We start from the raw sequence: 12,814 nt of genomic DNA, 5'->3' as shown, positions 1-12,814 counted from the left end.
ACTCGCCGAGGTCTATCACAGTCTTTCTGAAACGAGCTGAGTAGTCGCCCAGACTCGGCGCTGCCTAGTGCTCGCGATAGTTGGTTGCGGCGCTGCTGGTTGTGGCGAGGGTATTGAGACTTGCGCCAAACCGCATTTGGGTCTGAATAGAAAAATGTTGATGCCAAACGAGTTCTGAATAGAAATCCGATGCGACGCGAACAGAAACATGACTGTGATGATATATCAGAGCACCACAGCGGAGACGGCGTGGAAAACGTGTTGGGTCTCCGCACGTGCGAGTAGGTGCAGGTCGGGTTGTACATGGCGTTTATCCAGATTGTCCCGCCCCCAACTTCTTCTACTGGTACACCTGTCAAGGCCAAGGTTGCTTGTTGGTGGATATGTCATGCGAATATCTACCTGCATACAGACCTTCGAATGTACGCCCACTGGGGCAGGGACGACTCAACGGCAGATGGGTTGCTACGGGAGGATTCGCGGGCGAAAAAGCGATGGGGCGTATAACATACAGCGGGTGGCAACTGACCCTCTTTCACTTCCCGTTTCGGGGCGCGCTCTGTCGACTCCTTGTTGCAAGCAGCAGGGTCATGCAGTGATAAGAATGCGGCATGGTTGCCACAGCCTCGGCACTAGAGATGACGACGACACGCTCATGATCATTCCAGTGCATCGAAGAAGATAAGGGTATGCAGCCTGCCTTGATTATCAAGTGAACGGCAGACTATCGGTTTGCGGGGAATGAAGAAGTTCGGGAAGGGACGCATCTCTACAATTGTCCCAATCGGGAAGCAAGTGACGTAACTGCCAATCGATAGTTCCGAGGCGTCGTCAACAACGGCACACGACCGTCATGTTCGCAAAAAGTACGGGTCATTGGAACCACAGCAATGCATTTCCAGCCACTACGATTACTGCGACACAGTCATCCGCATCTCTGCCACGTCGCTCCTTCTTGAATTGAGATTCTAGGCATCCGCGACACGTCGCACACCTTTGCCTCGACTTTCTCCGTAATGGAGGCCGCGCCTGCCGAAGGCCATGCACCGCTACACCCGCAGTTACGCCAGCGAATGTTGAATCGTGCAGCAACCGTCGCTGAGAGTGCGCTGCCCTCTACATCCCCTACAGCCATGCCCCGACGCCGCAGTTCCGTCGTGTCCAATCTCTCGGACACGCGCTATTCCTTGGGGTCCTCGACCGACAACCTATTAAGAGCGGGGAAGAATGATATGGACAGGCATGCGTTATTGGACGAGCCTTCGCGATGGATTGCGCTGCCCGTGTTCGCGGCTGTCGTCCCTGCAATCATTGGGCTGACGGTGGAGAATGGCGCTGCCATTGCGACAGATATCTTCATTCTGGTCTTAGCAGGCTGGTTCCTGCACTGGAGTGTGAGAGTCCCATGGTGAGCTTGATTAGACAGCGTCAAGGCTAGTCGCTGACAGATACAGGGACTGGTACCACGACGCCCAGCAAAGACTGTACGTGAACGACCAGATGGAGGACACATACGAAGAGGATACGATACATGAAGAGGACGGAGAAGACGACGAGGATCTGTCTGAGACCCAGGTAGACGTGTCAAGCGAGCCAAGGTCGGCCAACGATGTCTCCACTACATCGACAGCGCAAAGGGAGGCTCGCGACGCACTGAAGCGAACAGAGCTCTTCGCTTTCGCCGGATGCTTTCTAGGCCCACTGCTCGGTGCACTCCTCATGCACACCATACGCGGACAACTCATGCGCGCCGAAGGCATAGTCTCCGACGCCAACCTCAGCATCTTCCTGCTCTGCGCCGAGATACCCCCCATGAACCGGCTCATCAAGATGCGCACGCAGCGAATCCTCCACCTCCAACGCATCTTCCGCGAAGCTCCACGAGAGCCTATCCGTACCCTAGACGCACAACAACTATCGCACCGCCTCTCTGAGCTAGAAGGCCGCCTCCAAGGTGTCCAAACCCCCAATTCGAACAACAACAACAACAACACTCATGAAGCAGACTTTGAAAAAATCACCGCCGAAGTCCGACAGACCACGCAAATCCAACTTGATGGTCTCACTCGTGCAGTTAGGCGCTACGAGAAACGCCACATGGTGCAATCCCTCCAGATCGAAGCTCGCTTCCAAGATCTGGAGTCTAGACTCAAAGATGCCCTTGCTCTGGCCGCCGCTGCTGCGCGGACGGGCCAAAGACCCGGTCTGGTTTCCAAGACGCTAAGCTGGATCGTGAGGACTGTTAATCATACGTTGCAGATGGGTTGGGATATCGTCATGTATCCCTTTCGCACGACGGCTGTGGCGTTTGGTGTGGCTAAGAGTCTGTTTGTGAGGGATGAGCGACAGGGCAGACGACGGGGGAAGGGTGTGCAGCAAGGGGGTGGGTATACAGCTTTGTCGTCGAGTCGGATGCAGGGCAAATCGGCCAAGTGATGTCGTTTGTCAGGGTTACCATTAATTCTTTTTCTAATTCATGGAATCGTCTTCTTCCCCCTTTGCTTACTTTTTCATTGTGAAGTCTGACATGTATCTTTTCTATGTACTTTACAAGCTACGTTCGGAACAACGCTAATGGTCTCGGAATTCGGAGTCACCATGAAGTACTTCAAGTTCCGAACACCGGCTTCAGATTCCCAATCTAGTATCCCGCAATGAATCCAATGCAGGTAACTTCCTACTTACCCACCCCCGTCCGCTAATTCGGAGATAACAATCGCATGGGGTGGTTGGAGGGGGGTATGATGACTACATGTAGGAAAGAGCCCATGTACCCAGTTCTCATAAAGTTGACGATGTAACCCCGCCCCCACTATTAGCACCTATCAGCCCTCCATTATCAACCATCGTCGTCTTCAAACCACCGTTTTCCCGTAACAACTACCTTGATCATACTGTGGATAGAGTTTTATACATTTAGAAGAAACTGCGACAAGAGATAGTTACACAACACAATGGCGCCAACACCGCTGAAATCCGATCTCACAGTCGACGCCTCCAAATTTGACCGCAGCACCGTTGACAAACAGACATTGGAATTTAATGAGAAGTTGATCAAGATTTGGGCTGATGGACCTAGGTGGTACGAGGCATGTCTCTCTCTCCCTCTATCTTTCCCCCTCCTCTCTCTTCCAAAACTTACAACCCAACCCATCAGCTGACATTCGACAGGTCGGCGCAGCAGCATACCGACAGATGCGCTGGGAAGGCAAAACCCCTCTTCCCAAACCCATAGTCCTGCCTGAAGGCACAAACGGCGCTCTTCCCTCGCGGGATGCAGGAAGAGAGATTCCGTATCGTGTGTTTAAGCCCGCTGGGGGGAAAGAGTAGGGGCATTCATATGCATATCCATGGTGGGGGGGTGGGTTTTGATGAGTGAGGCTTAGTATGTGGAAGTTCCCTTTTTTCGTTTTGGGTGGTGTGATGCAGATGAAGTAGGGACTGGCTAACGTGTCATAGCCAGGACCCGTATCTAAAGTACATGGCGGACCATTTCGAAGTCACGGTTGTATCAATTGGGTATCGTCTTGCGCCTGAGGATCCCTGGCCTGCGGGTGCAGAAGACTGCTACGATGCTGCGGCGTGGCTGGTTAAGAATGGGCCGAGTGTTTTCGGTGGGGAGCTCATGTTCACCGGTGGCGAGGTTCGTGTCCTTTTTTTCTCTCGTATCTGCAACACGTACTGATTTTCTCAAGTCTGCTGGTGGCCATCTCGCCTGTCTAGTGGCCTTCCACCTCCTGGAAACCATGCCCGAGTTTGCTTTCAGAGGTCTGTTGTTGCACTTTGGCTGCTACGACATGTCGAGTTTCCTGCCGCACGCTCTGCATCATGAGACTCATCTTGTCATCGACTATGATGTGATGAAATCCTATATCGACGCGCTGCTCCCCAATACCACGGAAGCCCAGCGTCGCCATCCGTCGATAAGTCCGTTTTGGGCTGATTTGCGGGGGAAGAAGTTGCCACCGGCACTGTTTACGTGCGGAAGTGAGGATCCGCTGTTGGACGATAGCGTCATGATGGGCAGTAAGTGGGCCATGTGGGGGAACGAGAGTATAGTCAAGATCTACCACGGTGCGCCTCATGGTTTTATTGGGTTTCCACCGGGCACCATCAAGGCGGTACAGGAGGTGTTGGATGATACAGAGGCGTTTGTTCGGGCGAAGGTGGGGGTGTAGAGTGTGATGTATTCGTCTAACATATGTAGGAAGGGCAGGAAGGTGGTCTTTTATCAGTTGTATCACATACGACTACGCTAGATAGAATGTTACATTCTTCTTCACGTCTACTCGTCCCGCAACATGGCGTAGTGACTTGGTGCCACAACTAATCCAGCCGTCACCGATGAGCCGATAGATCTGGTGCAAACGACGATCAAAGGGAAACGTTATCGAACTGACTGGCCGTAGGATGAGTACCAGTACTGCATCTTCACTATCAATTCCATCAGAAACATCCGGACTTATTGGAAAGATTTCATCACCAACTTCCGGTGTTGTGCGGCTGAGACCAGTGATTATTCCGTGGTTACCTGGAGGCGCATCGAAAGAAAAAAAGGTTATATAACCTAAAGCTTCTTCCAGCTTGACAATGTTGTCTTCAATGTCTACCAGTGCGGGATTGGTAGGGTGAAGTATATCAATCGACTTTATCAACTCTTCCAGACTCCAGAAGCGATCCTCCAGTCTACACACAGATCTCTTATGTTCTCTGCTAGGAGCCATTGATTTAATAAGACCAAAGTTGTTACACCATCTCGCATCACTAAAAATTATGGTCGGATTGGTGTATTTTTGGCAAAGGACTGAAAGTAAAGTATCATGCCCAGTGTTAAGATATCTCAATGATCTTCTTGTAGCTGCGGGGTAAACCGTCTTCACAGTAATTCGTGGACAAGTTACTCCGACAACTTTGAAGGGAATGATGTGCGGAGGAGGGTCGTCACAACATGATCGTTTCGGATCATCGTATGCGGGATAACGATGAGTCCGACACTCAACGTACTCATTACAACTATATTAAATTTTCAAATTTTAAGACGCGTCATTGGCTTGAGGGTCGTCACAGGCCAGTGGTTCTCTTCGATCGTCAATTCGCTGTGTCGATATAATTGTGGTCTGGGCTATGCAGTGGTTGGTATGCATGTTGTCCGGGTGCTAGATGCTCTCCAGGGAGATGATGCGCTCCTGGGACATCCATATTAGTGGAAGTAGGATTTGTGATGAGAATGAAGATTCTGAACTCTGATTGCGTCAACTAAAAGCCAAAAATGAGGGGAAGAAGTGATTAGGCTGCAGCTTTATTGACGCAGCTCGACTGATGATGGCAAGGCTGAGGAGCGAGGCTTGTCCAATAATACACTAGGCGCCCTGGGTCTCTTGGCTGCATTATGTATGAAAGTGGCCGAGGCGTCTTGACAAATGTTTCGACACGTCAGTAAGAGACTGTACCATGCACATGCTTAGCCCTGCCGACGCTCACAAACAGCTCGGTGGTGTTTTGGGACGAAAGGACTAGGAAGGGAAGGTCCAGCCCTGACTAGCGGAAGTATCCGTGCGATAAGTTAGCCTGCAAAGCTCCGTCATACCGACTGCCGACAGCCTACTGGTATCTCGCCCAACCGAGGACGCGCCAGGAAAAGTTACCGTCTCCTTCAACAAACACCATGGCCCGGTAATACAATCGCAAAAAGTACTATGGCAGACAACGAAAGCCCCGAGAGGCGGCGACCCCGCAGGATGAGCGCCATGTACCGCCGTGGCTCCCACATCAGCGAGTAGGTGTGGCAGGCCAGGTCAGCTCGACACGCGACTAATGACTTCAGGGCAAGCTTCATGGAAGACGTCGAGATGGCGCAAGAAGAGGTATTCGAACTCGCGCCCATGGCTCCATCCCGCCCTTCCTACAACCCTCGGGGCAGGACAACATCTGGCCAGCAGCTGACGCCCAAAATCCAGGTCTTCTCCGGTCCCATGAGTGAGAGCATCCCCACGAGTGTATCCGGCTTCCGACACCGACGGCCAAGAGCAGACTCAAGCGCGAGTTTGACTAGTTTCGCCTACTACGATGAAGAGCAGGATTCAGATGAGGAGTTGGAAGACGAGGATAGCGCCATCCTAGAAGATGAGGGGAGTGTATACAACGGATACACCGTGTCGGAGATTGAGGATCTCGAGGCTGGCGTCTCGTCGCAGTCATCGCCTTCACCGTCGCCATCGCGCCGGCCGTCGAATGGTAGCGGCAAATCATCTCACAGCAGGAAATCGTCTAGTGGCAGGAAGTCTTCTGAGAGACCTTTGCTGCGCAGACACTCTTCGACAGGCAGCACAGGCTCGGGCATCGACTGGAGGGGGCGCAGGTCCAACCAGAAGATTTACATCATGACCGAGGATCTCACCATTGTTATTGCTGGTTTCAAGACGTCGCCGTTTGGGTTTGCGCTGTATGCGCTACTGTGCATTGCGACCTTTGGACTCGGCTGGCTCTTTTTCAGATGGCTGCCCCGTTGGAGAGTTGCGATAATCGGGAAATCCACGCCGCTGAAAGAGTGCGACTGGATAGTGACAGAGAACCAGTGGGGTGAATTTGCGGTACAGGACGTCAGCATCCAAATCTACGGCCGGTCGCTGTCAACCGTATTCGGTGACCCAGAAAAGGGACGACCGAGAGAGTGGGACGAAGACGACGACCCGCTAATCGGGGAATTGCGATGCCTGGACTACCGCTACATTCGCTTCGTCTACCACCCTATCAAAGACAAGTTTGTGCTGGCGAATACCTGGAAGGATCCCACCTGGACCGAAGTCTCCGCCCTGCGCGAGGGTCTCGACAACGACGAGCGCGATTACCGCGAACTAGTCTTCGGAAAGAACTTGATTGACATCGCGGAGAAGACCATTGGCCAGCTGCTCGTCGATGAGGTCTTCCATCCCTTCTACGTCTTTCAAATCGCAAGTCTGATCCTTTGGTCCTTGGACGAGTACTACTACTACGCTTGCGCCATCTTCATCATCTCGGCTGTTAGCATTGTCACGACGTTGATCGAGACAAAGACATCGATGAAGAGACTCCGCGAAGTGTCCAAGTTCGAATGCGACGTCCGAGTATTGCGCAGTGGATTTTGGACGCATGTCGATTCTGCCGAACTCGTGCCAGGAGATGTCTACGAGGTCACCGATCCTGCGCTTACGCAGTTCCCCTGCGACAGTCTGCTGCTCTCTGGAGACTGCATTGTCAACGAGAGTATGCTGACGGGCGAGTCTATCCCGGTTTCCAAGCTTCCCGTTACAAACCAGTCGCTGGACATGCTCGACCTCAGTGCCTCGGCTGTTCATCCAGAAGTCGCACGACACATGCTGTTCAGCGGAACCAAGATCATCCGCGCTCGTAGACCGCACGAAGATCATGTTGACGATGAAGCCGCCGCACTAGCTATGGTTGTCCGTACTGGCTTCAACACGACCAAGGGCGCGTTGGTCCGATCGATGCTCTTCCCTAAGCCTTCAGGCTTCAAGTTCTACCGTGACTCGTTCCGATACATCTCCGTCATGGCCTTTATTGCCATGATTGGCTTTGTTGCGTCGTTCATCAACTTCGTGCACCTTGGTCTGGCATGGCACTTGATCGTTGTGCGAGCTCTCGACCTGATCACCATTGTCGTTCCTCCTGCTCTTCCCGCCACACTCACCATCGGTACGAGCTTCGCTCTCTCACGTCTGAAGCAGAAGCAAATCTTTTGCATTAGCCCACAACGAGTCAACGTTGGCGGCAAGCTTGATGTCGTATGCTTTGACAAGACTGGTACGCTCACTGAGGAAGGTCTTGATGTATTGGGCGTTCGCGTAGTCGAGCGGCCCAGAAATAGGTTTAGTGAGCTTCTGCCAGATGCTTACGATATCCTCCCCGCATCCCAGCATGACCGCGATCCGACTGTGGAATACTTGGCACACAAGACTATTCTGTACACCATGGCTACCTGTCACTCGTTGCGCAAGATTGACGATGAGCTGGTGGGTGATCCACTAGATGTTAAAATGTTCGACTTCACTGGTTGGAGCTACGAAGAGGGCGATCAAAAGTCTGGCAGCTCCGACGACGATCCTGAGCAGAAGCTTTCGCCTTCGGTAGCCCGACCTCCACCAGGCCGAGAGTATGACGTGGATGATGTCGACGATGACACCAATAGGAAGCAAGTTGAGCTCGGTGTCCTGAAGAGCTACGAGTTCGTGTCTCAACTTCGGAGAGCCAGTGTCATCGTGCGGCAGTTTGGATCAAAAAGCGGACAGGTGTACGTCAAAGGTGCGCCTGAAGTCATGAAGGAGATATGCCGACCCGGAAGCTTCCCTACTGACTACGAAGAGCTGCTGGCATTCTACACGCATCGTGGCTACCGTGTCATTGCCTGCGCTACAAAGACGATCCCTAAGCTCAATTGGCTCAAGACTCAACGCATGAAGCGCGAGGAGGCTGAGAGCGACCTAGATTTTGTCGGCTTCATCATCTTTGAGAACAAGCTCAAAGACAGCACAGCGCCTGTCATCGAAGAGCTCGAACGCGCCAACATCCGCAAAGTCATGTGCACCGGTGACAACATCCTCACTGCCATCAGCGTGGCTCGCGAGTGCAGTCTCATCAACAAGACGGCGCACTGCTTTGTACCTCATTTCGAAGAGGGTGACTCCCGGACGGCCTTGTCGAAACTCTGCTGGGAAAGCGTAGACGATCCTGTCTTCAAGCTAGACGACAACACGCTCAAACCTCTCCCTCCACCACCAGAAGCCGATGTCTCTCTCCCCTATGACATCTCCAACCTCCGCAACTACAGCCTGGCAGTCAGTGGCGACGTGTTCCGCTGGATTGTTGATTTTGCCTCTGAAAACGTCTTACGCGAGATGCTTGTCTGTGGCCAAGTCTTCGCGCGCATGTCGCCCGACGAGAAGCACGAGCTCGTCGAAAAGCTTCAATCCATCGACTACTGCGTCGGTTTCTGTGGTGACGGTGCCAATGACTGCGGCGCTCTCAAAGCCGCCGATGTCGGTATCTCACTCTCCGAAGCCGAAGCCTCAGTCGCTGCACCCTTTACGTCCCGCCAATTCGATATCAGCTGCGTTCCGCAAGTGATCAAGGAAGGTCGCGCAGCCCTCGTCACGAGCTTCAGCTGTTTCAAATACATGTCTCTCTACAGCGCCATCCAATTCTGCTCCGTCTCCTTCCTCTACGCCTCCGCCAGCAACCTTGGCGACTTCCAATTCCTCTTCATCGACCTCCTGCTCATCCTACCCATTGCAATCTTCATGGGCTGGTCTGGCGCTTACCCCATCCTCAGCCGCAAACGCCCCACGGCCAATCTCGTCTCTCGCAAAGTACTTACCCCGCTGCTCGGCCAGATGGTGCTCTGTATCTTGGTTCAGTACATTGCGTTCCACTTTGTCAAATTGCAGGACTGGTACCAACCCCCTGTCATTGACCGCGACCACAGCAACAGCTTGAACTCGCAGAACACGGCGTTGTTTTTGACGAGTTGCTTCCAGTACATTCTCTCTGCTGTTGTACTTTCCGTTGGCAAACCTTACAGAGAACCCATGTCCCGCAACCTACCGTTTGTAACTACCATTTTCGTCACCCTGGCTATCACTCTGTACATGCTGTTTGACCCCGCGCAGTGGGTTATGAAGGCCATGGAACTTACATGGATGGACGTTCCGTTCAAAGTCTTCATCATGGCCTTGGGTCTGGGTAACTTTGCCGCGGCGTATGTTTGTGAGAGGATTCTTTTCCCCGGGCTGAGCAAGTGGATTGGCGTTGCCAAGGTGAAGTTTGGTGGGAAGAGGGGCCAGAAGAAGAGGAAGGAGTATAAGATCATTCTCGAGGGGATGATGATGTGAGAGTGATGGGGTGTATTTTTTTCATTTTTGGAGGGAGGTGTGGGATGGGGACTGGGTGTTATATACAAAAGCTTGGGTGTTCAAGGAGTGTATGCGTATGTTTTATGTGTGTATGTATGTATAGAATATGATAAGATTATACAGTACTTCCTGGAGGTCTTCAGCGCATTGTTGGCTTCGTTTTGCGTAGGCTGTAAAGGTATGTATTCTCCAATGTTCCTTACCGTGTATCACATCACCATGGCCTGGGTGTCGTGTATGGGTGCTGGATGTCTTTCGTAGCTCAGACGATACTGCTAAAACTTGGACTTGGACTTGGACTTGGACGAAAGACCCCAAGGCTCTCAAACTCTGTTTCGGTTGTCGCGAAGGCGCTGTTCAGGCTGTCTTGGCTGACTCTATGATTGCTAATAGATATGACGAGGTTTGATGGCCTGCGCAATGCTCGTTGGCTGGTATCATGTGATTAGCTTGGTACCTACATATAAATGTGTGTGGGAACCCCGTACTTGGCACCTTTAGTAATAATATAGTATCCAGCCGGACGAATTAATAGGCTAGAGCACTTCAGCTGAACAACGCCTCGTCCATGCAAGCCATCACCAACACATGCCATATGTGGACGTATTGATCTGCTTCCGGGTATGATCAGCAGCATTGTCAGACTGTCCGAGCCAAACAGAATCAACGCGGCATCCCTCAGACCGAAAACCGAAGTATGCACCTGGATGTCATGTAATACTTGACATACTAGTGTACAAAGGCCACTGTAGTCGCCAGAAACGCCTGTAAGGTGCTTACCCACACTGTCAAGTGTTCTATGACACACCCGAGGCGCACTGCTAGACGAGAGTAGGGGCGACACAGTCATAGTCTTGGCGCCATTGAATTACGCACTGAAATCAGGCTGTAAATGACAGGTGGTTATCGCAAGCCCGCAAGGATGCATTCAGGGGAGGATCTAGGGTTCCTCGTATGTCTTGTCGCTTGAGGTGCCGTCGACGACGTCCACGAAAGGCAAGAATGCTAGAACCCCACTTCAGCGTCACATCTAGTGACCCCACCGTCAGCATTCCAGCTAGGCTAAAAGGCTCATAGGGTTGTCCCACTTCCAAGGTTATGCCGTGGTAGTGCTTCCTTCGAAGCACCAGATTTCCACAAATGTACAAATACAATTAGAATATAGTTTGGAAAATTAGGAAACATACCATATCACAACATCGCGGGAATGGTTTAAGGGTAAAATCCAAGCTTCCCACGTCTCTACGTTGTCTGCTTGGGCTCCGAGTTCGAGTCTCGGTTTCCGCACATGATGATATTTTGCTTTTTGTCTGTGAAGAGAAAGTCTGTATGTCTTTGACATGAAAACCTCATGTTTGCTGGATAACGAGCTGTGGATTTTTGCATTTTTTTGCGATTCGTCTTACGAGCATAGAACTCACCTAAGGAGAATATGCTAATGATCGCAAATATTGTAAAATACTCAACTAAAAAGGTACGATGCAGTCGAGAGTGTCCTGGGACGAGAAGGAGGCTGAAGTGGGGTCTTGCGACCGCCCTAGCGCTGCGTCATCGCCCTTGAACATGTCACAACCCAGAAGCTCTGCTCGCCGCCCAAAACAATCAACCCCACCACGCAACCCCTCAACCACCCATCATGTCCTCCAAGATTGAAAAGACGCTCCAGCGGCAACGCGAAAAGTAACTCATTGCCGCCTCACCCCGCCTCATGTTGATGCATCTCTAACCCCTAATTAGAATCGCCGAAGGCCAGTACTACGAAGCCCACCAACAACTCCGCGTAATCGCCTCACGCTACACCAAAGCCTCGGACTGGACCAACGCAACCTCACTCCTCTACTCTGGTGCGCTTTCACTACTCCAAGCGGGCCAAGGCGGCTCCGGTGGTGATCTATGCATATTCCTCATCGACGTATACAACAAAGGGGAGGTCAAGGTGGACGCAGAGAGCAAAGGACGGTTACTCGGCCTCTTACGGGCGTTTCCCAAGGAGGAACCAACGAAGAAGAAGTTTGTGGGCGAGATGATTGCATGGAGTAGCCGGTTCGGCGAGTTCCCGGCTGGAGACCCGGAGATCCATCACGTCGCAGGAGGGCTATACGCTGAAGGTACTTCAACAACGACAAGCTACATGAAAAGGGGAGACTGACACGTAAATACAGATCTGGAACCCTACGAAGCAGAACGCCACCTACTCCTCGGCACCCAAGACAGCGCGTCAACCCTCGCTTCCCTCCACTACGATTGGTACACATCCGACGCCCCGCACACAGCACCTCTATACTGCGCCCGCGGCGTCCTGCCATACCTGCTTACGGGCAACCTCCGTGCAGCCAACAAGTTCTTCCTCCTCTTCACCTCGTCGTTAGAGAAAGCGCCGAACCCACCCACGCAACCCGTTTCCACAAAATCCTCTGATCTCCGCGTATACCCCTCGTTGCCGCTGTTAAATTTCTTGGGCTTATTGTTGTTGAGCGTGGAGAGGGGTGATCCTAGTTTGTGGCGCCAGTTGAAGAGCCATTATGGGGGTGATCTCAAGGATGTGAATTGGAATGAGGCGCTGGATCAGATTGGGGAGATGTACTTTGGGATTAAGATACCGCGACAGGGTAATCCCATGTTCGATATGCTGGGCAGCATGTTTGGAGGAGGTATGGGGGGAAATGCTCCGGCGAAGAAAGCCGTTGGTGGAAGAGCTCCGCCGTCGGCAGGGCTGGACTGAGGAAGCAGTATCCAAGTATTGGAGTACAGCTGTTCGTATGAGTCCGTTGAAGGGAACGTATTCGATCCTGCTCAATGTAGGGTTGGATACATCACGTGAGAGAGGCAACCTTTGAATCAATACCACACGAGAAGAGATACCACTATACAAGAGAGCGCTGTTATGTGTATAGAAGCGGTTGATACAT

General features: G+C 52.1%; 4 protein-coding genes across 4 annotated transcripts; all 4 read left to right on the top strand.

Annotated features, from left to right (window-relative positions):
* Positions 1 to 1,016: 1,016 nt before the first annotated feature.
* Positions 1,017 to 2,342, top strand: PtrM4_014510 (uncharacterized protein; the record flags this gene model as incomplete). Its single annotated transcript, XM_066103142.1, has 4 exons — positions 1,017 to 1,408; positions 1,455 to 1,954; positions 2,006 to 2,232; positions 2,337 to 2,342. 4 exons carry the CDS (start codon positions 1,017 to 1,019, stop codon positions 2,340 to 2,342), a joined length of 1,125 nt encoding a protein of 374 aa, XP_065965344.1.
* A 612-nt stretch (positions 2,343 to 2,954) lies between these two features.
* PtrM4_014500 (Aes, Esterase-lipase) lies at positions 2,955 to 4,178 on the top strand (the record flags this gene model as incomplete). The annotated part of the gene is made up of 3 exons (XM_066103141.1): positions 2,955 to 3,082; positions 3,460 to 3,643; positions 3,696 to 4,178. 3 exons carry the CDS (start codon positions 2,955 to 2,957, stop codon positions 4,176 to 4,178), a joined length of 795 nt encoding a protein of 264 aa, XP_065965343.1.
* Positions 4,179 to 5,696: 1,518 nt separating this feature from the next.
* On the top strand, positions 5,697 to 9,884 carry PtrM4_014490 (MgtA, Cation transport ATPase; the record flags this gene model as incomplete). Its single annotated transcript, XM_001931369.2, has 2 exons — positions 5,697 to 5,776; positions 5,825 to 9,884. 2 exons carry the CDS (start codon positions 5,697 to 5,699, stop codon positions 9,882 to 9,884), a joined length of 4,140 nt encoding a protein of 1,379 aa, XP_001931404.2.
* Positions 9,885 to 11,541: 1,657 nt separating this feature from the next.
* PtrM4_014480 (DUF410 domain protein) lies at positions 11,542 to 12,627 on the top strand (the record flags this gene model as incomplete). The annotated part of the gene is made up of 3 exons (XM_001931368.1): positions 11,542 to 11,585; positions 11,643 to 12,013; positions 12,068 to 12,627. 3 exons carry the CDS (start codon positions 11,542 to 11,544, stop codon positions 12,625 to 12,627), a joined length of 975 nt encoding a protein of 324 aa, XP_001931403.1.
* Positions 12,628 to 12,814: the final 187 nt, after the last annotated feature.

The sequence above is a fragment of the Pyrenophora tritici-repentis genome, chromosome 1 (assembly GCF_003171515.1).
Source record: "Pyrenophora tritici-repentis strain M4 chromosome 1, whole genome shotgun sequence".
Classification (NCBI taxonomy): domain Eukaryota; kingdom Fungi; phylum Ascomycota; class Dothideomycetes; order Pleosporales; family Pleosporaceae; genus Pyrenophora; species Pyrenophora tritici-repentis.
This window is presented reverse-complemented; position numbering and strand designations above follow the sequence as displayed.